Below are 24,613 nucleotides of genomic sequence, written 5' to 3' on the forward strand. Positions count from 1 at the left end.
GACTCATGAAAGGTGACATTTGAACTAATCTCTCCCTGCCGCCTCCGCTGAGGATGAGGAGGTTCAAGTTCAAGAGCATGACTAATTAAATTCAAGCAGCTCAGAATGGTTTGCTTCAAAATCTCAGTCTTTGCCAAACAAAACAACTGCAACCAACGATTACAATCCTCGGAGAAACTATCACTGCTGTTCCACTGTTGCAAAGTTAGAACTCTTCCACTAGTACCAGTGATGTGCTTAGCTCTTTACTTTTGTGTTAAAATGCCAAGGTAAATTTGACTGGGGGTGCCATTAAATGCACAAATACAGTACAACTGAAAGATATCCAACACTTAGTGGAACTGTTTAGTTCAGATTATCTACACAGACTTTTTAAAAGCATGAAGGGTTTGTGTATACAGCAGCAGCACAGGGGCAGAGGCATTTAAACTACTGGGTTTTGCTTTAACATTTCTAATTCCTGTGCTTGTAGGCTCAAATAAAATATTTAAGTTAACGAACTACAACAAAAAATGCAAAGCTCAGTTCAGGTAATGAAATTCAGACAAACAGTCCACAGGGGCGGCTCTTTACTCAGCGTGAATGACACAACTCCAGGCTCTGGATTAGTATATGATGCCTCATTTTCAAGTCTAAATCCTCTCTCACAGGTTCATACAGAAGTCAATTTTACTTTCCACATTTCCGCAAAGCTGTACGACTAATGTAAACATCTTGTTATGTGGCCATTTGGTCATTTTCATTTTCAAAAGCAATAACTCTGAAATGAGTCATGTTATCTAATTTACAGTAAGGGCGCGGTACGTTTCCACTCCAAAAAGTCCACAAATGTACACACAAAATCCACAAAGGCTTCGCTTTTAAAAAAAACAAACAAAAAAACAAAAAAACTATTTATATAATTGAATGCTTGGTATCCTTTTAAATGGGCCACAGCCACAGAGCGCACCTCTCTATGTGGAGCACCAGCTAAATCCCACATAAATAACATAAAAAGAAAGTGATACTGAGAAAAAGGCCAGTGGCGGACGGGTAGAGGATCATTTTGTTTTTTCCTCTCATTTTGATCACAGTGCAAAGCTTTCAAGCTGCAAGGGGGGTAAACAATATAGGGAGGGGGAGGAGAAAGAAAGAACATGAGGGGGAAATAAAAGATGAGGTGGCCTCCGACTGTGGCCATAGTAACAGATGAAGCATGGAGGACAGAGAGAGGTGAAACAGGAAGATGACAGAGGCTGTCCTTGCTACTGTGCCCTCTTTCATTGCACTCTGTTATTCTTACCCTATGTTTGCCCACAGCAACATAATAATTCACTCTGTTCATAGTGTCACTGTAATGATATGAGGGGGAAAACACTACAGACGGAGAGAGAGAGAGAGAGTAGACACAGACCACCACTACTGCAATGGAGATTGGTGTGCAATTGCAAACAAGCAGGCCTGAATAATTAAAATACACATTAAATATAAAATAGACCGGGGGAGTGTAGAGCCTACAAAGCCACAGCAGACACCAACACTCACACGGTGACGAGAAAGTAGGCTACTCTGCGTGGCTGGATGCACTTTATCATCAACATGACAGCTACACTCTGTATTACAGCATGCGTGATGATGTATGCGCGTGTGATGATGTAAAGGTGTTGGAGTGTATGCAAATGTCTGAACCATGAACCATGAACTTCTTCTTCATCGTGTTCATCCCATCTATCAAACGAAGCAACAAATGAAACAGAATGTCGTACAGAAGTTGAAATAATTGTGGGGCCAACTCATGTTAAGCAAGGTTTATTAAAAGAAACGCTTGAGATTCATCTTCAAAAGTGTTTTGCTGAGTATAGAAAACTAACTCCTAAACTGTGTCTGCATGTGTGATGTGCATGAAAGTGTGTGTGTGTGTGTGTGTGTGTCCTGTTTAGGACTTTAAACTGAATACCCACCAGAAGAAGTGGTTTTATGGTTCAGGTTAAAAAAACTTTTAAAAAGATTAGTATTGAATTCAAAGATGGAAAAACTTATTATTATTGTTATGATTTAGTATTGTATTCTTGTATTTTTTAGACATTGAAACCTGGAACCATGTTTGGAAAGAAATAGCTGCTTATTACATTTTCTGTTGATTGACTAAATAATTGGCTGTTTCACCTCTCGTTGAATGACAAGCTGTACACAATCTGCTAATTATCATGATCTGTTGTTGCATGTAGCCCTTTTTCTTCTTTTTTTTCAAACACACAGAGATTAAATTAACTGTACTTTTGTATTTTTATTTGACATTTCTGCTGAAAAATGAGCTTGTGGACAGTTCCACCAGTGACAAACCACAACAAACAACAGAAAAGTGGGAAAGAAAGTTTGAAACATAAAATGACGACTGATCATTTTAGCACAAATGGCAATGCACCAGTATTAGGACACTTATGCATGTGGAATTGTCATCGGACCTGTCAAACCAGATAATCTTCCAGTGAGTGTCAGTACAATAAAAGATATTAAGAATGGCAAACATGGGCTGCCATTCAGGGACCAGACAGTCTTTGTATTTGGACCCTGTGGGTTTAGTCCACACCTCGCTGGTGTAGTTCTTTTAAGGTGAACAAACCCCGCCATTCATTAATGCAGTGCTGCGTTTTGCCGCCTTTATCATGCAGTGCAAAGCACCACAACGTCCCTCAGTATGCTCAGCTAGCAAGGGCACTTCCTGCACACACAGCGATGAGCGGCAATAATGAGCCCATCCACATCAAGGGGAATAATGAAAGCCCAGTGTCCCGACTGGCAAAAACAACAGGAAGCTGATGCACAAGGGGATGATAAGTCCAGCATGGCATCACAAATTTAAATGGGCCACCACCGTGTTGTTTCATATTTATCACGGCCAAATGCACAACCCAGCGGGCTGTCGCGAAAAGATGAATAAATGGTGAAAAATATTGTTGGGAGGAGTTTTAACAGCTAATTATTAAAACAAAAATAGGGCAAATGGTTCGTAAGTGTGACTATAAATACACGGATTATGCATTCAAGGGTAGGAAGATGAGGGAGGGCAAGTAAAAGAGCAGAAAGAAGCTGTGATCACAATGGTTACACGTGTGACTTAATGAAGGTGTGGCAGTGATGAACGGATGAAATAAAGATGGGCAGGTAAATGACCCTGAGAAAGTATAATGGGCAACCTAACCAGATACATGGAGACAGAAGGCCTTGAGAAAAAGGATGAGAGGATGAAAGGAAGAGCTGGGATGGAGTGGTGAAGTCTCATTAGCCTACGCAGGGATGGTACATTAAACCTTCCCTGCCATCTCCTTCTCTTCTCACCCCTTTTGTTCTCCAGAAATATCTGAGTAGGTGGAGGAGAGACTAACACAGTGTGCGAGAAGGAAGGAGCAGTTACAGTAAGTGAAATGATGACAGAGTGAGGGGGAGAGAAAAGAGCGACACAGGAAGCAGATGAGCTGTTAGGTTATCTTTACACATCTTGCTATACCTTCAGGGCCAATAACAATTCCCCATCATCATCTCCAAAACAAGGTCGCCAGTGCTTAATGTACCCGAACAACAATTATAAATAAAAGGAGAAACTAAATCTGTACACATTAAAAGATAAAAGCAGAGACAATCCTTGCCTGTAATAAAGAGTTATTTCATTAATAGCAACAGAAATAGACATATTAAGCTCCAGGGAAAACAGACAATCACCCTAAATCCCATTGCAAAGGCCAGATATTTCACAAGGTGATTGTTTATCATGCTTATGCCAACTTACTTAGTGATGAAAATGAAGACGTAAATATGAAACAGGACATTTTAGGAAGAGTGAAAGTGATGAGAGCCACAGCTCTACCGTAACCTGCTGTATTTGTTCCAGGTAAAGAGAAATTGCAGCATGATGCAACAAAACAATTAACACAAAGCCCACACAAAATTACGAAATAGTTATTCTAGCACATTCCAGTCTTCAAACTGCACGTCATGTGTCATGCCACTGTTAAAAGTAGGGCTAGTTCACTTAGACGCAGATAGAACATGAAGAACAGAGTGAATCACCACTCGTTTTTTTTTTTATTTTTGTCTCACACAATTTTCTCTTCTGACTACACTTCAATCTCCATGGCCTCTAGACTTGTTTTGAGTCTACTAACACACAATGACACACACCCTTATCGTCCACGCACAAAGGTGTGGCATAAAGCCGGCAAGACACTAACCTCCGAGGAAGCCCTCCATCAGGCTCAAGGTGACACAACAGAGCGTAGAAGCCACAACAGAGAAAACAAATCAGTGAGTTTCTGACTCATGCTGCTGACACCGGTCACAAAAAAAACGACTCATACTTGAACCCTTCACCTTTCAAAGTACACACCGAGACGCCTACACGCGGGCGCTGGTAATCGCAAACTGCTCAGACTTGCACTGGCAAAGGACCTCGATCATGACAAATAATTAATAGCTGAATCCTTGTTTCCTTAAGCCAGTTTTCGCCACTCCCCATGTTCACAAGTGAATTCAGAAATCCCTGCATTAATAGCCATTAATCCATCCATCCATCCATCCATCCATCCATTCTCCCGCCCCGTTTCTTCCCGCTCACCTTTGTCAGCTGAGTGCCTTGTCTGCACAGGCAATAAAAATCCTGCTGCATAGTAAGGGAAATCCTAAACAAAAGGAAACTGTAAGGGCATGAAGAGGGAAAAAAAAAGCAACGTGTGAAAAAGGCAGAGAGTACACGACAAAAGACAGAGGGAGGGAATAAATAGAGTGAGACTGAGAGGGAGAGAGAGAAGGAGAGGGAGAGAGGGAGGTAAAGGATGGCAGACAGGCAGAAAGCTCTCCACAATGTGAGCAGCAAGGACGGACGAGCACCAGGTGTCAGTACACATACACTCACTGAGCTGCGGATGCGCACACACACACACACACACACACACACACACACACACACACAGGCAGACAGGCAACTCTTTCTCATTGCCCACACCCCCACCCCCACCCCTCCTCCTCTTCTTCCACCTCCTCCTCCTCTGGCTCTCTGGCAGCAGTAACTCTCTCTCTCTCATCCTCCTCCTCTCTCTCTTCTTTGAGCGGGGGCAGAATTCCTTAACTCTTTCTCATCCGTGAACCTCAAAGCTCTCTCTGCGTGTTTTTTTTGGAGAGTCAATTGTTTACAGGTCAAATTCACAGCTTTCCAAAAGCATCAATTGATAAGCAATGGTTTTGGCCACATGGGAGCAGTAGAAACAAACTGTAAGGACAACACTATACACCAAGTGACAACAATATTCCCCTTTCAGCTTGGTTTTTGGTTTCTGCCAACTATAGTTACAGGATAGTAAGGTAGTGTTGGATTCTTGTGCTTCTCTAGGTCCAATTTCATGAAGTGGGAAGCTATTTTTGGTGGTCACTTTGGTAAAAATGTGTTCTCCAGAGTGAACACTTATTTAAACATCACTTCTCAAATTGTCAGTTTATTCTATTTTGGTCATGCAGAGGAGACAGCCTTAATGCTACTTAATGCACACCCTTCTACTGTCCATATTTAGGAACTACATCAATATACAGTACAGTCGTATCTTCAGAGATACAGTACATATCTTCTCAATTCACCTTTCATATAAGGTCTTCAATGCATTGTTTTGTTAATTTCAAGAGTAAAATCATACTAATATATATTTTAAATACATGTTCCATAAAATATCATGTCACGAGATGAAAATAACCAATTTGTGTACACACAAATGTTATTACCATCATGTTCTGTTATGTGAATGAAACTGGCCACGGGCCAAGGAAACTTTAAGTATTTTCACAAGCATTTTAAAATAACATTGAACATGGCAGATGTAGACAGTATGCTCTTTCTGAGTGCTTCCAGACTTCCCAAATTAATTTCGACTTCGACATTATTTTTAGAAGCCGACGACTAAATTCCTTCTGAATAAGGTCCAGTCAATACAACGCAGCCAGGTATTATGGCAACGAACCCCCCACAAAAAAAATGTTTTTATACATGTTCACACACAGCAAGAGTAAGAATTTCAAGCAGCAGTTACTGCATGTACTTGTATGAACTGATCTATAAACAATTTGTAGATTGATAAGTCAATTAACAACCTGATCTTAGCCACTTCGTAAACAAACAGGCTGTTCACTTAATCTTCTCTCCAAAAGTCATTAGTAGTTTTACATCAATCATGAATACATCAATATGGACACCTGGGTAACTTTAATGTTTAATGTTTAATGTTTAATGTTACCAAACCCCCCTCCAAAGTTGGAACACCACAGGAAAGACCAGGCCCATTATCTAAGTCACACCCTACTGCTAAATATCAGTCACACTTTAACCCTTGAACGTGTCCCTTTAATCAAGCCGTCACGGTGAAAATAGACAAATGACACACACGCAGCGGGAAAGGCGCAACAAACACTCGCACATTACATGACACAATCGATCTGCACTTGTCTAGAGTTTGGGCCAAAAGACAAAGTGAAATACGATAAGAAAACTTAGTGTAGGAAATGAAAAATGGAAAGGCTAAAGAGGGGCAGCAGGAAAGTGAGTAGACGGAGACGTATAAGGAAAGGGAACGAACACGGAGTTAGAGGCATGAGAGTTCCCACTACTGACGTGATCAGAGAGTGGAGGACAGGTCAGACCAACACTTCTTTACCCACACACCGTGCTGCCCACTCTCTACTGCTAGAACTCTTTTAGAAAAGAGCTGCATGACACAGACAAGACTCTTGTTCTGGTCTCCATTTTGATGTCTCTTGATTTCTACATCATGGCAAGTGGAAATTACTCAGGTCGTCGTGAGAGCGGCCATCAAACCACAGCCAATGTCAGCATCAGTGGGACATCCAGAACCCTGCTGGGGGCAGTCTTAGGGTGGGTGGAACACATCTAACATGCACTGTACTGATTGCAAGACATGCATCGGGCCATAAATACAGATTTATGGTAGCAATCAATCCGAAACTGCTGAAATAGAAAAAGGCAGACTGGTGGGTCGACAAAGAGAGACATGATTCACGCCATCGTTCACACATCAGAGTGTACTAAAGCAGAAATCCATAAGAGGATGTGCTTCACTGTGATTATTGCAAAAAGGCTGATACAAACAATGTGCAGCTGAGTACCATTGGCAGCAGTGAGTGTGGCCTATTACAGCAAAGAATCTACTTGACAGTATTGAGTTTTTTATTCCATGGTTAGCAATGATTGTATAAAGTCTCGAAAGCTTTTCTTTAAAAGTGGCGCATGGGTGATGTGAGGCTTAGTATCAAATTAAAGAAAAAACGGAATAAAATCCAACTTTTTCACTGAAGACATTCTTATTTGTCATAGAATCAAAATCACAGGTGTTGCTAAAAATGTGAGTCGTGTCTCACAGGTAGTCATGGCTGCAGCCAGGTTACCATCTAAATTATATCCAGAAAGATCTGCAAACAAAATGCCAAGTAAAAGACATCTCACTTTTTTATTTCCCATTTCACCTTCAGCAAAGATTTTTTGTACTCGTCACTGACACTCCTTACTGAAAACATACTCTGCTTTAATAATGTATTCATAATGGTTTGTTTTGTGCAGTCATAGATGATGAATTATGTCTTATGTTTCTTTTTTTTATGTTTTTTATGCTCTCAGTACAAGACAAATTCCCTGTTTGTGGCAATGAAGATTTCATTCATTCAATGTGTATCACAGTAATATTCAGCACAGCTGTACACATCTAATACATTTAAATACAGTGTCTATGTGGGAAAGAAAATCATGACATTGGCGTCAACATGTCATCCTGACTTAACTGAGACTCTCAGAAAACATCATAGAAGAGGTTTCTCCCCATCACGTGGAGATATTTAAGGAGGTCATTCAGTAGAGACGTAAGGGTGGTTGTGACGAGGGCGGTATGTGCATCAAGTGGCACCACTGAACCACAGCGATGGGCCCATAAGTGCCTCCCACACTCTATAAGATAGGACACAGCCACTGTTGACACTGTGGGCACGTCAACTCTCAGCCTCCAGCCCTCTCAGAGTCTTGTCTGAATTGTCTTTGACCTCCACCACACTTTCACTTTTGCTACAGCTTGGTTACCATAGCTACCCTGTGACGAGGCCACGGGTGCCAGCTGATGAGGTTGACAGGTTCAGGGAATGTGTTATTTGCCAGATCAAGTCTCTGACCCTTCCCTAGAAGGGTGAGGTGGCCGTGGGCAAGTAAGAGAGCAGGTTTTTCTGCAGAGGCCCCGTCATGTCACCACTCATTAAAACCTTTACAGATCAACTCCCCGCCATGTTTCTTTTTTCCTTGACCAGGTAATGGTGATGGGCTTTGTAGACGTGTGAGAAAATTGAGCAAAAGGTGGGGTACACCCTGCCTAGACAGGTCACCAGTCCATCACAGGGCCACATAGAGACAAACAACCATCCACTCTCACACTTACAGTCAGTTTAGAGTGTCCAATTTGCCTAATGTCCAAATCTGCATGTTTTTGGATTGCAGGGAGGAAACCAGAGAACCTGGAGAAAACTCACGCACACACGGCTGAGAACATGCAAACTCCATGCAGACAGGCCCTCGTTCCAACCGGGTCGCTAACCCACGTATTCTTGCTGCAAAGACAAGAGTCCTCACTGAAAAAGCCAATAGCAAAAGCACATCCTCTTTCAAAGACAACAACCTGACTCTGTTGCTTCAGCAACTTCCCACGGCCAGGTGCACAGTCACCAGTGCATGAAGGCACCTTAGACATAAATGTCAAAACCTGAAGGATGATAGTTACATGACACATTGCTGCGAAGCTCAAGGAGGACGTAGACCTCAGACTGTTCTAAGTAACCAAAGGTCAAAGCTTCGACCGACAGCTGTGCACCATATTGATTCACGGATCCATTGTCTGTGTTCCTGGCTACAATCTGTTCACACAGAATCTTAGATGTTCACATTAAAAGGAAATTGAGAGATAAGGAGGATACTGGTGTATGTGTAAAATAGACACATGTACAACAGCCATAGAGCAGCAAAATGATAGCATGACACAAAACAAAAACTTTAAAATGAATGGATGATTATATGTGTCATCCTATGTATTTTGGGCTCTACGACCACATCAAGATTATATGAAGATCATCTATGTACAGAGTACAGTGTCCCTGCATGTTAGCAGAACCTGGTCCAACTGAAAACACTCCATTCATTATTTTTTTCTTCTTCTCCTGGGTTCATTAATACAGGAAGGGCACATTCTGTGGAGCAGTAGGTGCCAATCTGTCACACTGTGGAGATCCGCCAGAATCAGCACATGTTAAGCTGCCGCTGCTGCTCCCAAAGCCTCGTACATATATGATAATATTCTACTTGGTTGAATGATTCATCTCCATGCAGTCACTCATGTTCCCTTGATATAGCACAGGTTCCTCTTCTTGTAAGTAGCAATATATATGTAAATGTGTGTAGATCTGCATATGATATTGAATTTATGAGATTTACGGCACATGAGCAGATAAAATCAGAAAACGTATGCGCACAACACAAAAAAAACCCCCAAAAAACGAGTGCTTGGATAATAAAAAAATGTTCAACAAGACTTTCTTTACATCAGACAAGAGAGGGATAGCTCCATGTCATCTAGTTTTTATTTTATTTTACTGCCACTGGGGAAGGTTCTTTATCTGTGTCTGCATCAGAGGCATGACAATTATAGAATATAATATTTATGAAGTAATGTACAAAGAGCCAATAATAAGAATATGCTACCCCCACTTTTAAAAAACCTAACTTAGAACATATTATTTCACTCCACTAAAATGGCCAAGTGCGAGTAAGCTTATCGTCAGTTTGAGATTGACAATAATTGTTTTTACACTGCATTGGGCCGGGCTGCTTTGTGTCACTCCTCATGCCTTAGTGCTCGAAGCATGTTTGCTGATCTGATGATCTCTAATTAGATTTCTGCTCCTCTGTGGAAAATGAGCCATCAATTAGAGTGCTGTGATTAGGGGGGAGCGATGCAATTCCTGTCAAGCACCTGCTGCCTTCAGACGTGCACGAGTTACTGGAACGTTCCTCTGCTCGGTAGAACGCAGCATTTTCTTAAGCCCGGTCCCCACTGGATGTATGTGCAAGTGTGTGACAGTTGCGTCGCTGAGCTGCTGTGTGTGTGTGTGTGTGTGTGTGTGTGTGTGTGTGTGTGTGTGTGTGTGTGTGTGTTTGCTGCCGCTATTTTTACATTGGGGCTTAATTTTGAAAATGCCATCCATAAATATTCCTCTGCATTCCACTAAAATGCCAAGACTCTTTAAGAGGAAGTCCCGCACCTACTGCAAACATCTCACAACAACAGTCGTGTGAACATCCCAGTGGATTAATAACACACTTGAGACATTGTTTGTGGTGAAAGATCGTTTCCGCCGTCCGTTTTTGCTGTTGCACGTACGCCGCTCGAAATGAAAATAGGTTTGACCTCTGTTTTCAAGAAGGCGCACCTGCACTAGATGCACATCTCAGGTGGACAGAGTGGCTGCTCCAGTCTGGCAGCGCCTGTGTCTAAATGAAAAGCAAGATGTTCCGTGGCGCGACACAGACATGCTACTCCTGCTTTCAGTGGGGTCCCAGGCTTACACTTCATTTTCTGAATTAAGGAGCCATAGTGTTGGCAAATATCATTCAGCTCCCAACAAAAACAGGTTGGCAGGAGCATCTCATCCAAACCACAGCACCATTAGCTCCAAGGAAGTGCATGAAATAAATGAAGTATATTTAGTAGTAGTGACCTATTACGAAAGTGACTTCCTTAACCGTCTAATCAATGCCACGTCAACTGTTTCAATGCTGCACGTCGTCACACTGGTTTAAGATTGTCCATGACCCATTAAAAATGAAAATGACACAGAGCAGAGCTGTATTGAGCATGTGCCGTCAGCAGCTCCTCAATACAAGGACACAGAGATGTGGTAACTTCATTATTATCATTGTTGTTATTGTTATTGCAATAACAGATGTCTCTTTTTGTCCTATTCTGTCTGCCCATCACCATTCATGACATAACAAGGTCCATGTGCAGTCTGGACCAATGCTCTGAATCTGTCATTCTTATTTCACTCTCTTTTTTTTGGGAACAGCAGCAGAGATGAATAAAGCATAAGGTGCAGTGAAGCACAACATGACTTGCATTTCTGTGTGATTTTCACCATATGGGTATCACTGACAACACAGGGGGACCGTTGCTACGTGTGCCATGTTAAAATAGTTTATCCTGTTTACGCGTAGCTAACAACACCCGAGTCATATCTCTACACACAACAAGAAGACACAATTATGTTGAGGTCATTTCAGCTCCCGTGAGCATGTGTGTGAACTACATTTTTGTCTCGTCAAATGCCACACTCGAGCCTCGAGTCTCAGGACTTATTAGTCACTCAACGGCTCCCTGCCCAGACACACCGTGCTCTTTCAAACCCATTTTTCATTTCCCAGTCAGCCGACGTCATAAAACCATAATTGAGACGAAAGGCTGCCGACTTTGTTTCAACTACACACTCCTGGGAACAAGGAGGAGATATGGGAATCAAAACTATACCTGCACCACAACAAGAACTTATTATAATAAGAATACAAATAATAAACACACTCTTTTTTACCTTTTCCTTCACATCTTGGATTTCCAGGAGTGAGCGTGTAAAAGAAATACTCTGATAAACACACAATGATCCATGTCTTGACAAAAACAGTAAGAGCATATCCGACATACTGACACTACCACTTTGACGATGTCGAGATATTTGTCCTTTTTGTTTGAAAGCCTGAATCTAAGTGTGTGTGAGATCATACGTGCTCTCGAAAGAACATTGACTTCAGCTCTTGAATGGCACCTGATTAATTGCAGAGCAGCCAGACTGAGAAGAATGTCAACAAGTTACAGATTGACTCAATCATCAATGATAGTATCTGCATTTAAAAAGAAATTTTAAAAAGGCTGTAAAAACATAACACATCGCCTGAGTGTGTTACTGTGATACAGATTTGTCCACTTCTGCGTCATCACAATGAGAGCAGCTTATCTGTGTTATTCAATTTAAAAAAGGTAATTTGACAGCTGAGTAACTTGGGGCAGAGAGAATTCCTCCAGTGCAGATTAAGGGACGGCTGGCTCATCTGTTGTCTTTTGATTAGTATGCCTATTTCCCTGTGGAACTCTGCTATTCATACAGCCAGATATTTGTTTATAACGGCATCATAGACATCAAGGATGATCATCTTATCTCACACATCTTACGCACGTCACCATCTGAAGACCGATTTCCGTCGCCAGTCAATGCACGTGTAGGTGGCAGTCTTACAGTGACAAGTGTTCCCTTTAAGCCAAGAGCACCTCCCACAGTTGCGGCACACAGACGAGGCTTTCTAGCACTCTCTGTCTGTCGCTCGCTGATAAGTCAGGGTTGCTAAAAACCGGTCCTTTGCATGTCCTTGGCAGAAAATGAAAACAAGTCTGAATTTATTTCAGGGTGAATTGTGATTAATTGCGACGTGATGGTAGGGGCAGGTTAAGGATACTGTTTTTTGAGTATGTACATAAGTAGGAATTTGTATGAGAGCAATGTTTTCTAGTGGAGGATTAGGGGTTTCATTGTATGAGCAGCACTTTGGGGAGAAGAGAATTCCCTGAAAAGTGACAGCAGCAGATATGAAAACACTGGGGGGTGCTCCAGTCATGCATTCAGACTACTGTCCAAGTCACACGGAGTAAATACACAAACACACAGAAGGCAGAGAGAGGGGAGTTTTGTTATAACACACAAAACATGTAGAGTAAATGGTAATTAAACATCCAGTGGTCTACTTGGTGATGGTATCAGTGTAACACAGCAAAGGCCAGTAAAAATAATAAATCAAATGGGATATTTGAGGTTCAATAAAATGAATAAATCTGTGCAAATTGAGTGGCTGGCTGGACAAAAGCTCTTAGAAGATACATTTTCACACCGTATAAAAACCCTGTCCTGGGGTAGTAGTTATCGCAGCAATAACACAAAACTTATTAGTTCAAATAAGAGCGACCTTACTGTTCCAAAATGAGCAGTCACAGCTCTCCCAGGAGTCTCTTTTGGCTGGGATTAATCCACATCAAAAGCCCTGTTCCTCTAAGTGAGAGCTTGAGAATGTTTGAGTGACACTAATGCAATTACAGAAACAAAAGATTTCATGTGGTTTTTCCCCAAGAACCGTGGAGCAACATGGTCACTAACATGATCACACCAACCGGAATTGAATCATTCCCGCAGTATGAAAACATGATAAAAGCATGTGTTAAAGGTGACATCGAATGCTTGTATCACACATATATGTTAGTTATGGAGGTCTACTTACATATATTAACTGGTTATTAACTGGTTTTCATGGTTATAAACCTACTAGTCGCTGCAAACGAGCCGATCAAAATATCTCCTCACTGACGCTCTCATCAGCCGCGCTGTTTCAGACCAAAACCACACCCCCAGAACGTGGACTGTGTTGTTTCATAAACAAGGTCATGACGCAGATACACACACACACGCATCGTTATTTGGAGCTTCCGGTCTATGTCGCCTTTAATACAAGAGCAAGTCTGTATGACTGAACCTTCCTACTGAGCAATTTGAAGTTCAACCAAATTGCAAAAGGTTCAGAAGTTTTTTACAGTGGAACACTTGCAGGAAGTGATAATTTGTTTTGTGCATTTTCACAGCTCTAATGGTCCAGCACAGGAAAGGGATCATTTAACAGTGGGGTTTATATCTAAGGACGGAACAGGAACAGAGTGAAACAGACCTCCGGTGACAAACAGCGCTGCAATCTACTGAACTAATGTCAAGAAATGCCCTGCTGTAAATGCATAATGGAAAATCTTTTCATGGCTAAAGCATGCTTCAAGTGCTGCAGGAAAAGTGACATTAAACCGTCAAATAAAGTTGGACCAATTCAAGCACACAACAGGTCTTTTAGAGTCATAAATTATTCTTTAAAAAAAACATAATACATTTTCCTACTAACTTAAACACAACCCTGGAACTAGTGAACACCTTCTGTGCGCTGATGTGGGGATGCGTCATTGTTTATCGCTGGCATGAGGAGATGGACTCACCACTGCTGCGACTCTTGCGGTTGGCCTTCCCCCCCGTCAGCAGCATCTTCAAGCTGTTCCTGAACATCACTGCAGCAGATGCCCCTGGACCACACTACAGGAAAATCTGTCAAGGGAAAGAAAAGACAATAAATATTAATATTTCTCAGTTGAAAATGGTGTCAGAGCAATACACCAAAAATTACATTTACAAGACAACAGGAAAACAATTATATGTCTAATATGGGTGAAATCCTATTCATGAAGAGTCAAATAATCCTAATGCTACATCGAAGGTTATTATGAAAGAATACAAGGAAGAAACTGAGCCTTTACTACAACTGCAAACCAAAAAAAAAACACAATTTATGTGACATATAATAGTAAGGACTTATGCTGTGTGCTTTTTTATTGCTTAAACATTTACACACACCAATGAAACTGAGCTATCGTTTAAGAGCAACTGGGTTTCAGACATGTGGACAGAAATGTCAAAAAAAACTGCAATTAATGGTCCACCTACAGCAGAGCCACAGCAGACCCGCTCCATAATATCAACTGTTTTATAGTGCAAAGTTATACACCAAGGTACTACATCAGGTCTTTGAATGCATCAATAAAAATGTTTCCTACAAAATATTCTCTGGTTTAATGGAAAAAAATCCACAAAAAGCTAAATTCACATTGTGTATACTGATATATTGCTTTAATGTAGAAGAGCAGTAAGAAAGTTTCCTTTTACAAATTTAGTATAGGTATAACCAGTGCTGTTCAACTGCCATTAATAAAAAAAACTTGTGTATTTTGAAGCTCATTTAAAAGGTTTGTTTGTCCCACAGTCCACGGAGGTACACGTGGCACATTCAAAAAAAATGATAGAACAGCAGATAGTAAAAATATTAAATTAAATTAAAAATGTCCCCCCTAAATCTGCAGAACCAAGGGTTTTAATAATCCCCCTGTCCCCGACTCTCAAAAAGCTTTGAGACTCTTTCAGAATCCAGAGTGTGAAAGACACTGGAGAAATGAGATTATGGATAGTTGGGATGAAAGTGAGCCATTCATAATCTGTTTGTTTTAATTATTTAGACTGTGTGTTTGTTTGTTTCTGGAAACCTGGCAGCTTCTTGTATTGACTATACAACACAAAAACCTGAGGGGAGCTTCTGTAGTCACTTCAGATGCTTTGTCTCCAGCAGTGATGTTTTTCTAATAATGACCAGGTAGGTTCCTTCCTGATGTACTAGCGTTCTTTTCTCTTTTGCAAAGGACTGATTCAAAGTCTATTTACTCTCTGTTCCCGACCTTAGAGATTGTGTTTGATGAGGTGAAAGAGTCATGGACTCCTTCCAGTTCTTTCTCCTGAGTCTCACACATTCATTCCCAAATGAGAATGAATAAAACATCAGAGACGCTGTAAACCAGGTGAAACAAGAAACCCATCTGATGTGTTTGTCATTTTGTCAGGACCTTAAGAGACGATTCAGTTTTGTGTTGAATGCTGTTAGCAATGACGCACAACTACACACTACTGCTTTGCGTGCTTGTAATCAGGCCGACTCTCTGTACTCACCTTTCTTTTTGTCCGATACCGATATTAGTCCGATACAGTCATTTTCTGACCATTTACGAACTATGAAGCAGTCATTTCAAAGACATAATTATGCAACTGTATAACAAATATTGTTGTACCAAAAAGAAGGAATAAACAGCCCAAACATGACTGTGATTTTGACCAGTATCGGACCAATACCAATTCCCATCCCTATTTAGAATTACTGTATTCATCATCATCAATCTAACTTATGTTATCTATATTAAGACGCATATTTGTGTCCAATAATGAATGCCATTTGCTGTGTAATGTAGTTAAGACAATTGAGTTACATCTACTCTAAGTTAAGAACATTTCAGGGTAATTGTACATAGTATTAAAGAAAGCACATGAAACAACTTATAATTAATATGTTATCTTTCATTTAACCACGTTTTTACAACAAAACTTTACACAATTGTCTTGGCAAAGACCAGCTCTCTAAATTAGTAATTGCTGACAGCTAGCAGAGGATGTCTGATATGATTGTACCCAATTTTGACAGCAGTTACTATTCCACCACTCCAGTCAATAATAGTGCTAGTAAATGCCCATAAGGCCAATGTAAATAAGGGTTAAAGACATTTTTACTGTCCTGTGCTTTAGTGTAAGTTCAAATTTGAAAGTTAAGTTTGCGTTACAGGCTTTTAATTACTCAAAAAAATGATTCATGGGGATCATTGAGAATAAAAGAAAAGGTTATTTTTTAGCTCTTTTGCAATCACACAGCCACTGCAATGGATTCCACTGAATAAAAAATGAGTCCTGGTGTGAATGAATGGGTCCTCGAGGAAAGGCTGATATTTTTCCCTGTAATGTTTGGCAAAGACTGACGCAACTTGTCTAGAACTTCAAGTCATTTCTATTATACATGTTGTTATCAGCACAGGATAGGATTGTCTTTGGAACTGCATGGAGGCAGTGAGTTAACTGATACTTCAGGCAAATAGTCCCTTATTAAAGATATAACATTTCTCAAAATTAAGTACTTTTGCCTTAATTGTGTTCACTAAATTACACATGATTAAATCAATTTTATAATAACATAAAAACACAGAACACATGGCCTCTTGTCTCGTTTTAACAAAGGATTACTGATGTTATTGTGTAAGTGTTAAATGTTCATTTCAATCTGTGCACTAGAGTTAAATATGTCAGTGATTGCACAATACTAAAATAAATGAAGAATTAATTTGGTCTTGTTCAACAAAAACGCTAAATAATAAGAAGCAAAAACAGCAAACGCTGATGCAAACCTTAAAATTAACTTCCCTCAAAATTGTTTTATTCCTTTTCCCCCTTTTGTGCCACTTTCCTTATTTCCATGTAAATGTTAATGTGTATAATGTGTGACAAAAGGGGCTTGGATAATTCTAAACCTAAAATGCATTTATCAGGTTGCCTAAAATGAGGGGAAGAACGCAGCTTCATCGGAACAATCACTTACAGCGAGATGGCTGAAAAGCATTAGTCACATCAAAAGCAGCAGCTCCAGTTCAAGGTGGCTGAGCAGTGACACATCCTGTGAGTGGCCAAAACCTGGTGTGGGTAGACGTTTTTCTTTTTTTTCTTCTGTTTTTTAAGTGAGAGCTCATTTATTGAATTCACACTGTTAATTAAAACCAACAAATTATCTGGTACGGTATATTTCCCAGAGACTAACAAATGTTCCAAAGCTTAGCTAAACACTGCTGAAGTGAGAAAAACAAGAGCCCTTTCTCCTCTGTCTGAAATCAGTTAATTGGTATGAATCATGTGCCTCCCCATGACAAGATGTAGACAATAGGAACCGAGTGTAAGGTGGCAGCGGGTCAGCTCTATTGGCATGCACGCTCATCTCCAGAGGTGCAGCAGAGGTTGTGCAGGTGCGTATGAATTCATGAAACTCACCGCAGTGTCACCTCAACGTGATATAGGAGCAGGGAGCCACTTATTATGTGTGGTTAGCATTAGCCAGGCCAGAAGGTATTCTGTGGTTACAATACTAAATTGAAATCTTGGAAAGCCACGCAGCTTCGTGTCAACTCTACACAGAGAAACAGAAAAGGCTTGGGATGAAAAACAGAGGACGTCACGGTCCAGCCGATTTAAATCTGTCTCCATACGTACAACAGCGAGCTAACCAGGTAAACCTAGGACTCTTTACTTGCTGCCAGAGCAGAAAATAGGGAAAGATTCCTGGACAGGATGACAAATAGGCAACTGAGCACACACACACACACACACACACACACAGACAGACAGACAGACATGCAGGTCACCAGAGAAAGACAGGTATGCACACAGAAATGTACCCATATACACAGCTGAAGCAATGTTTCATCCGAGGGTGTAAGCACACACATCTCTCATTCCCACTCTCTCTGACCCTGTGTACCGGCCTTTGTGAAGAAAAGCCAAGAAGCAGCATGCTCTCACAGATAATGTGCGTAAGCGGATGCAGCCCATCTCAGGCTCTTCCACAGCGTGTTAAAAACCACTTAAAGGCACATTCACCGGCCCTGCCTGATGAGACACTTTCATCCGCTGTGGTCATCCGAAGCGGAACACTTGTTTTGTTTGGATGAAATATAAAACAGACGCAGCTTAGTGCTTCTGTTAGCATGGCTCATAAGAGCCGAGTTAAAAAGACACGGCCTCCAATTTGCTCTTTTAAGCTCAACAGATTTGGATTTGGAGCCGCATTATCTGCCGTTGCCATTTCGCTACATGCATTTGCTTAAAATACGACTTTGTCAAGGCACAATGTTGAAGAGAGCAGAGTTATGATTATTAAGTGCTAAGCCTTATCTAAATTTTAAACACATCCAGCTGGAAGCAGGTGCAGATGCCCCCCTTCTGAGTGTAAGTCGTTTACTGAGAACCACCATAATGCACCATTAATTACATCTCGTTTCCGATCAATAAAGTATCCTTTAATGGGGCCAGCTATGGCAAAGGCCAGCGTTGCAGGGCATTCAATAGGATTTATCTCATGTTACTCCTGGGATCCAAATAAAAATTCATCTAAAAGGAAACCACACAGACAAAATCAAAGAATTAGAGAGCACACACATTTCCCATGGGCATGCTCTTACCTAACAGAGAAGTTACAGCAACTGCAAATCAAATGGCTTAAATTGAAATAGATCTGATTGTGCCTTCTTTTATTTAGAAATCCGGGGCAAATCTTTTAGAGAGGTGAATGACTGAGGAAATTTCAAGGTACAATCTAATTTCCACTAAAAGCCATCATAAGACACTGACTCAAAATGGATAATTAGGAGTCACCCAAGGAAGAAATACAGCTCAATTTTGCTGCTACAAAATCCCAGTGCAGTCAAAGCACAATGAGGCATCAACAGTCGGAAAATGACAAATGGACTTTCCCCTGAGGGACACGTATTTCTTGGAGCAATTACGGCGGAATCTAGCAGTCGGACATGGGAAACACGAACGTCAGAACTTAATCAAATAAGAACAGTGGCAGACGAGGCACTGCGGTGTAAGTGAAGCTCAGTCATCCGCAAGCCATTGATTTCCCTCATTTGTTTTTACACACATTTTTGCTGTCAGGCTACAGGGAGGAAGAGGAGGAATGAGATGAGTGGGGGTGGTAAGGGGCAGATGTAGGAAATGGACCTGTTCATTAAAACAAAAATCCTGCTGCAGAAGTACATCTCTAAACACAGCGGAGGAACGGTTTGCACTTAAAAGCAGGATTCAAGTTGGAAAGCTGATTCAGTCAGCCTCCTCCCTCTTCTCACCCTGCAGCATCACACATGGATAAATCACACTCCCATCTCCAGTTTGAGGATGGTCAGGGGAGTAGAAGTTCCATAAATCATACTGATATCAATAAGGGGAAGTGTCAATGCTCAACTCACAAGGTGAGAGTCGTACAGGGCGATGCAGAAACCACTCAAGCTTGCTGGTAACAAAGTTTTGCTCCTGCCCTGTGGTAGATTATTTATTAATCTAGATTAATGTGCCTGCTTTGCAGGGCAAGGTGGTGATATCTGTATTATGATGCATCATGCACCAAGGGTATGATCAGTCACGGATGAGACATTTGGTCCCAGCGGGGGGAAAATTGCTATCCGACACCTCCTCAGCTCGTCATTAGGAGTTCTTCATGGAACATAGTTCGTGTTCATACCTCACATTAACCTGTGTCTGGAGAGAACCGACCACAAGTGGTCTGCTCTCGGTACAGGTGTGAGTAAACTCAAGCTTGAGATCTGAAATGATCAGGGCTGCATTAAGGCCATGTTTAAGAAGTGTGTACACTGAAGCTCCGCCTACTGAACGAACCAAAGATATTTTTTATAGTTTTAGTGGTTCCCATACACCGATTTACTTGAGGCGACCCAACACAATATCAACAAATGGGGGTTGTCAAATTTTGAGATGTCTATGTATTATTTCCACGCTTGTTGTTTTACATTAACCTGTGGCCACATCATGTGACTTAAGTTTCCAACTCCAAAAAGAAAATGGTGGACAGTCCTTCAGTTTTTAGATTCGAATTTAATATTTTAGCAGTTTGGGCATTAAAATGCATTTCTACTATGAGGTGTGTCTTTTGTTTTCACATTTTTAATCCCAATTCATTTATTTTTTTGGTAGCTATTAAAAATTTTTGTCAGGTCTCGCCAGACAGATGTAGGACTGCCATGTATTTTATCGTCGCTATGACGGTTGCTATGGACGCTGAGATCCACTGACACTACATAAAACTACTACATTTTAGTCATGACACATTGTGTGCTGCTCTTTTTCCTACAACAACACATTGGGTCTCTAACATGTCCACCTGTAATGTAGAGCGAGGAAGTGAATTCAAATCACTGTTGGCCACCCGAGGCGCATGTGGAGACGGACAGCGATGCCAGGTGTGAACTAGTTGCTGATCTGCTCTCCACTGACACATGAGCTGACCTTACTGTCAGCACACCATCTGTGGCCTCAACCCCTAAGAGGTCAACACTAAAGAGCAAAGTCAACATTTGGCAAAAGTGTCTGCTTCCCAAGAGACCCTGAAAGTGACATGTTCACATATGTAGGTTCTCGTCTACGTCTGCTTATCAGATGTTTAGAAGTAACGTTATAGATCTATTGCCGACTTATGTGGGTCTAGGCAGGTATGCAGTCCTTGTTCTCCTTTTATTAATGTTCATATTGCTTAAGGAAAGTCAGCCTAAGTGTATTTCTTCTTCAACACACTGACACACATGGCCCATATAAAGGCAAGTGAATTATTATGTGCTTTGGTTGTGTCATCTCCCTGTGGGGAAACAGAAGTCCTCCCACACAGGCCAACTGGCACGTAGTTTCATTACCACATCTATGCCCAGCTCAAACCAGCTTAGACCTCGCTCACCCTCATTCAAATCCATTCAAAGGAAGCAACTGAAATAGCCTGTCAACCTTCATCACAGTCACAGAGAGCCAAATGAAGGAGGACATCATTTATTGTCTTTATTTTTCCCCTGTTTGTTTGAGAGACTGTCTTGGCAAGACCAAATAATGGGATGAAATACTGTGAGCCAGACAGATAGAAAGATGTAGAAAATCCACCTACAAGGAACGAGGATGAAAGTACAATGTTTATCATCTAAATGCATGCAAATCTTATTATTTTCTCAAAGCTGCATGACAACAGTTTTTTAAAGGTCGCACGCGTGTCTTTTTTGTAATCTTTTCTGCAGCAGACAGTGCAGAAGCGGGCATTTGTCAATGATTAATGAAAAGGCATTTTTCACTGCAGAGCCCAAACAGATAACAGTAGCACAGCTACAGCAGCACTACTTTATTGCTCCCTCTTTCTTGTTTAGTTGCTGCTGTAAACAATAACACAAAGCTGTTTAGATGAGCAGCACTGAATGTGAAGCATAAAAGCTCACCAAGCTTTGCCACAGAGTAAAAGGAAAGAGGAGCACATTTCTGCTTCAGCATTTGCATCAAGGAGCTGTAAGACAGTATTGTATTAAATCATAAAATGAATGAAAAGATATGTCACAGGAGATGGACGACACATGTTAAATTGAAATACTAGATACACTGACAACGACGGTACAGAAAGTTATTCAAAATTTACATTTACAGCCTGCAAATGTTGTGAAGAACCTGTGTAATCAAGCCCCTAATAGAGCTGTCAGTTTCAATTTGAGCAGGACTGGTTCATCAAAATACCTCTTAACTTCGAGTCTCTGGGTGGGAGAGGGGAAACAGAACTCTTCCATATGTTTAGCATGGTTTGCAATACCTGTTTTAAAGTTGCATGAGGAGTGTGTGGTCTGGTAGTGAAATCTGACCCCGAGTTGCAGCCGTCTACGGAGGTGCTGCTCACACAGTCAGTGCGTTTACACGAGTCGGATGTACACGGCCAATACATCGATTTTCTCCTCCGCATTTGTACTCGGCAAGTTGTCCAATTGCCTGTCTCAGCCGGACTACGGCCTTAGCTCGATTACATACAAACGCACATGAGTGATGCAGTGTTTTTTTTTTTAGGTGGGAGGGGTCTGGGACCCTGCTTGCTGATTGGACAAGAGAGTGGTGAAAGGGTGTACCACTGACCAAAACATGGACAAAAACAGCCAATGGCAAAATGGTATTAGACCACAGAGAGGCAGAGGGTACATTTATGAAATAAATACTTAAATATATAAATACACTAAACTGTGAAAATGTGCACCTGGATCAAAAAATAACATTACTAGATACCCATATACACTGGAAACTAGGGGTTTAAATATACTGATAAAGTATTGAGACATAGAGCTTACATGGTTCAGACATAATGGAGCATTCTAGAAAGTTTACAATCTATCATCAAATGGAGCTAAATGATGACGCTTAAGGTCAAACACTGTGTTTAATCATTGATTTGCCCAAAGAGAAGGATGCTTAAATGAGACAGTTTGATTAATTCCACTGACTTCTCTCTCTCTCTCTCTTCTTCATACTGTCTGTTTATTCACAGACCTCACTGCTACACCTGCTGGCCATTTAGAAGTGCTGCTGCACCATCTGCATTGACACAATGAGTTATATTAATGCAACAATAAATCTGAACCTAATCTAAAATCATTGCCTTTCATCTGCGGCTGACATATGACAGCGAGATTGTTCATCATTCCGTCCAGTGGTACAGAGGGAATTTTGTTTTTGCATCAATCCTCTCAGAGGCTCACATTTGTATGCCTCTGCTTCCCCAAACCTGCTTAAACAAATAGACCAGAGTGTCTGGAAGAAGAATGGTTCAATGTTTGACAGACAGCTTAAAGGGGCAAATAGAGCCATGACATGAGGAGAGAGAAGGTCATTCTGCAGAAAGCCACAAGCGGCAGGTAATCAACACTGGCAGGAACGGGGGCATTTGCATTGAGATGGAGACATTTAAAAATCAGTCAGTGTGTCTGGATACGAAATATAATTCTTAGCATTAAACAGGCTGTAGTCTTGTATCACCTCCTGGTCTTACTCACTCCTCATTTCCTTGTTGATCTGGACTTATATATCTGTGTCTCCATGTGGAATTTAACTGGAAAATGTATTTGCTGTAATCAAACTCAATGAGACAACAGGGTGAAAAACAGGGCTCCTAAAATAAACTACAATGTCCTTACCACTAAGGTCTTGTTATATTGATTCACAACATGAAAACAAAGTAATGAGTCCTATTTAATACAGATGTAATACAGATGGGGTTTTTTTGGGTTTTTTTTACCCACTGCTGCAGAGATGTGATTCACAGTAGCTTGTGTTTAACAGGAGATATAAACTACCCGTCATGTGCGTCAGTGGTAAACCAGCAGGAGATCACATTCTTGTAGATGCAGAGGCGGCAACTCTGGGTTGACTGGCTGTCAATTACGGGAGATGAGTGCAGTTACCTCTATGGAAGGTTTAAAGAAGTGAACGGAGACAACATGCGACGTTGCACCAAGTGTGAATTACAAACAACGTAAAATCGGGAAAACTGCCAGCTGCCAGCAAACTCTGTCAAACGGTTTGTGATAATTAAGTTAATGGTAACACTGAAACTATAATCTCTTCTGTGCTTATCTTCCTATTTATTTATTTTTTTTTATTTACTTTATAAATGTGGCAGATTATAAAGCATTAAACGTCTGTGATAACATTCTCACATATCTTGTCCTCGGCTGTCGAACACATTCAGTTCCAGACTGATACTGGTGGTAACTGCTGCTCCTTCCCTGTGTGCTTCAAAGGGAATAACTCCACAGCCGACTCGCAAAAGCTCCCAATGACATGTATTAAAAATCAATGTGTGCATCCCAGTTAAATGCATTTTTCTTAAAATGCTTGACCATGTGTTACTCCGCCTGAGGCCTATCGAGGGCTTGTAGTAACTTTATCTGCCTCTGCTGCTCAGAGATACAGAGTGTTGGACTTTCTTGCCTGGGGCTATTGTGTATTAGGTCTGGCTGAGTGGTTGATAGGCTTAGCATGGCGTCTAAGTGGCATATGGCTGTGGGGAGACGCCTGGGTTGATATCCATTGTGATTCTTCAGTTGCAAAAGTCGCAAATGAACTTAAAACAAAGTGTACTACAGAGAAAACCTACAGTCAATTGAACTAGTGTGTCACCCACCATCTGAAATACATTATTCATACTCATGTTATCATTATGGTCATAAAACAGACCATATATAAAGAAATTAAAGATTCTAAAACACTGAATACTACATGATATACCTAGAGTAGACAGGAGCACCGATGTCTCCAGTCTGAATGTAAATCTGAAAGATAACTCAATGTGGGTTAAGGCCTGAATAATGCTCTGTTCTGAACCTGAGAATCTGCATGTGAGAAAACAAGTCAAAGTTTCAACCGTCATTTTAAAAAAAAACAAAAGCAAAAAAAAAGCTTGGCACATAACTTTCCGAGCTCAGCTGCTACC

General features: G+C 41.0%; 1 protein-coding gene across 7 annotated transcripts in view; it reads right to left on the reverse strand.

Moving 5' to 3' along the window:
• The window catches only part of tanc2b (tetratricopeptide repeat, ankyrin repeat and coiled-coil containing 2b), a 117,944-nt gene that overhangs the window by 72,257 nt on the left and 21,074 nt on the right, over positions 1-24,613 (reverse strand). For 6 of the 7 annotated variants that reach the window (XM_044014162.1, XM_044014163.1, XM_044014160.1 and 3 more), the window contains exon 3: positions 14,130-14,235. In XM_044014162.1, coding sequence (XP_043870097.1) covers positions 14,130-14,196 — 67 coding nt within the window. In that variant the 5' untranslated portion in view covers positions 14,197-14,235. Of the gene's footprint in view, positions 1-4,591; positions 4,647-14,129; positions 14,236-24,613 lie in introns of those variants that run through there. The other variant, XM_044014168.1, reaches the window with a different exon arrangement.

The sequence above is a fragment of the Solea senegalensis genome, linkage group LG18, assembly GCF_019176455.1.
Source record: "Solea senegalensis isolate Sse05_10M linkage group LG18, IFAPA_SoseM_1, whole genome shotgun sequence".
In the NCBI taxonomy this organism is placed as follows: Eukaryota; Metazoa; Chordata; class Actinopteri; order Pleuronectiformes; family Soleidae; genus Solea; species Solea senegalensis.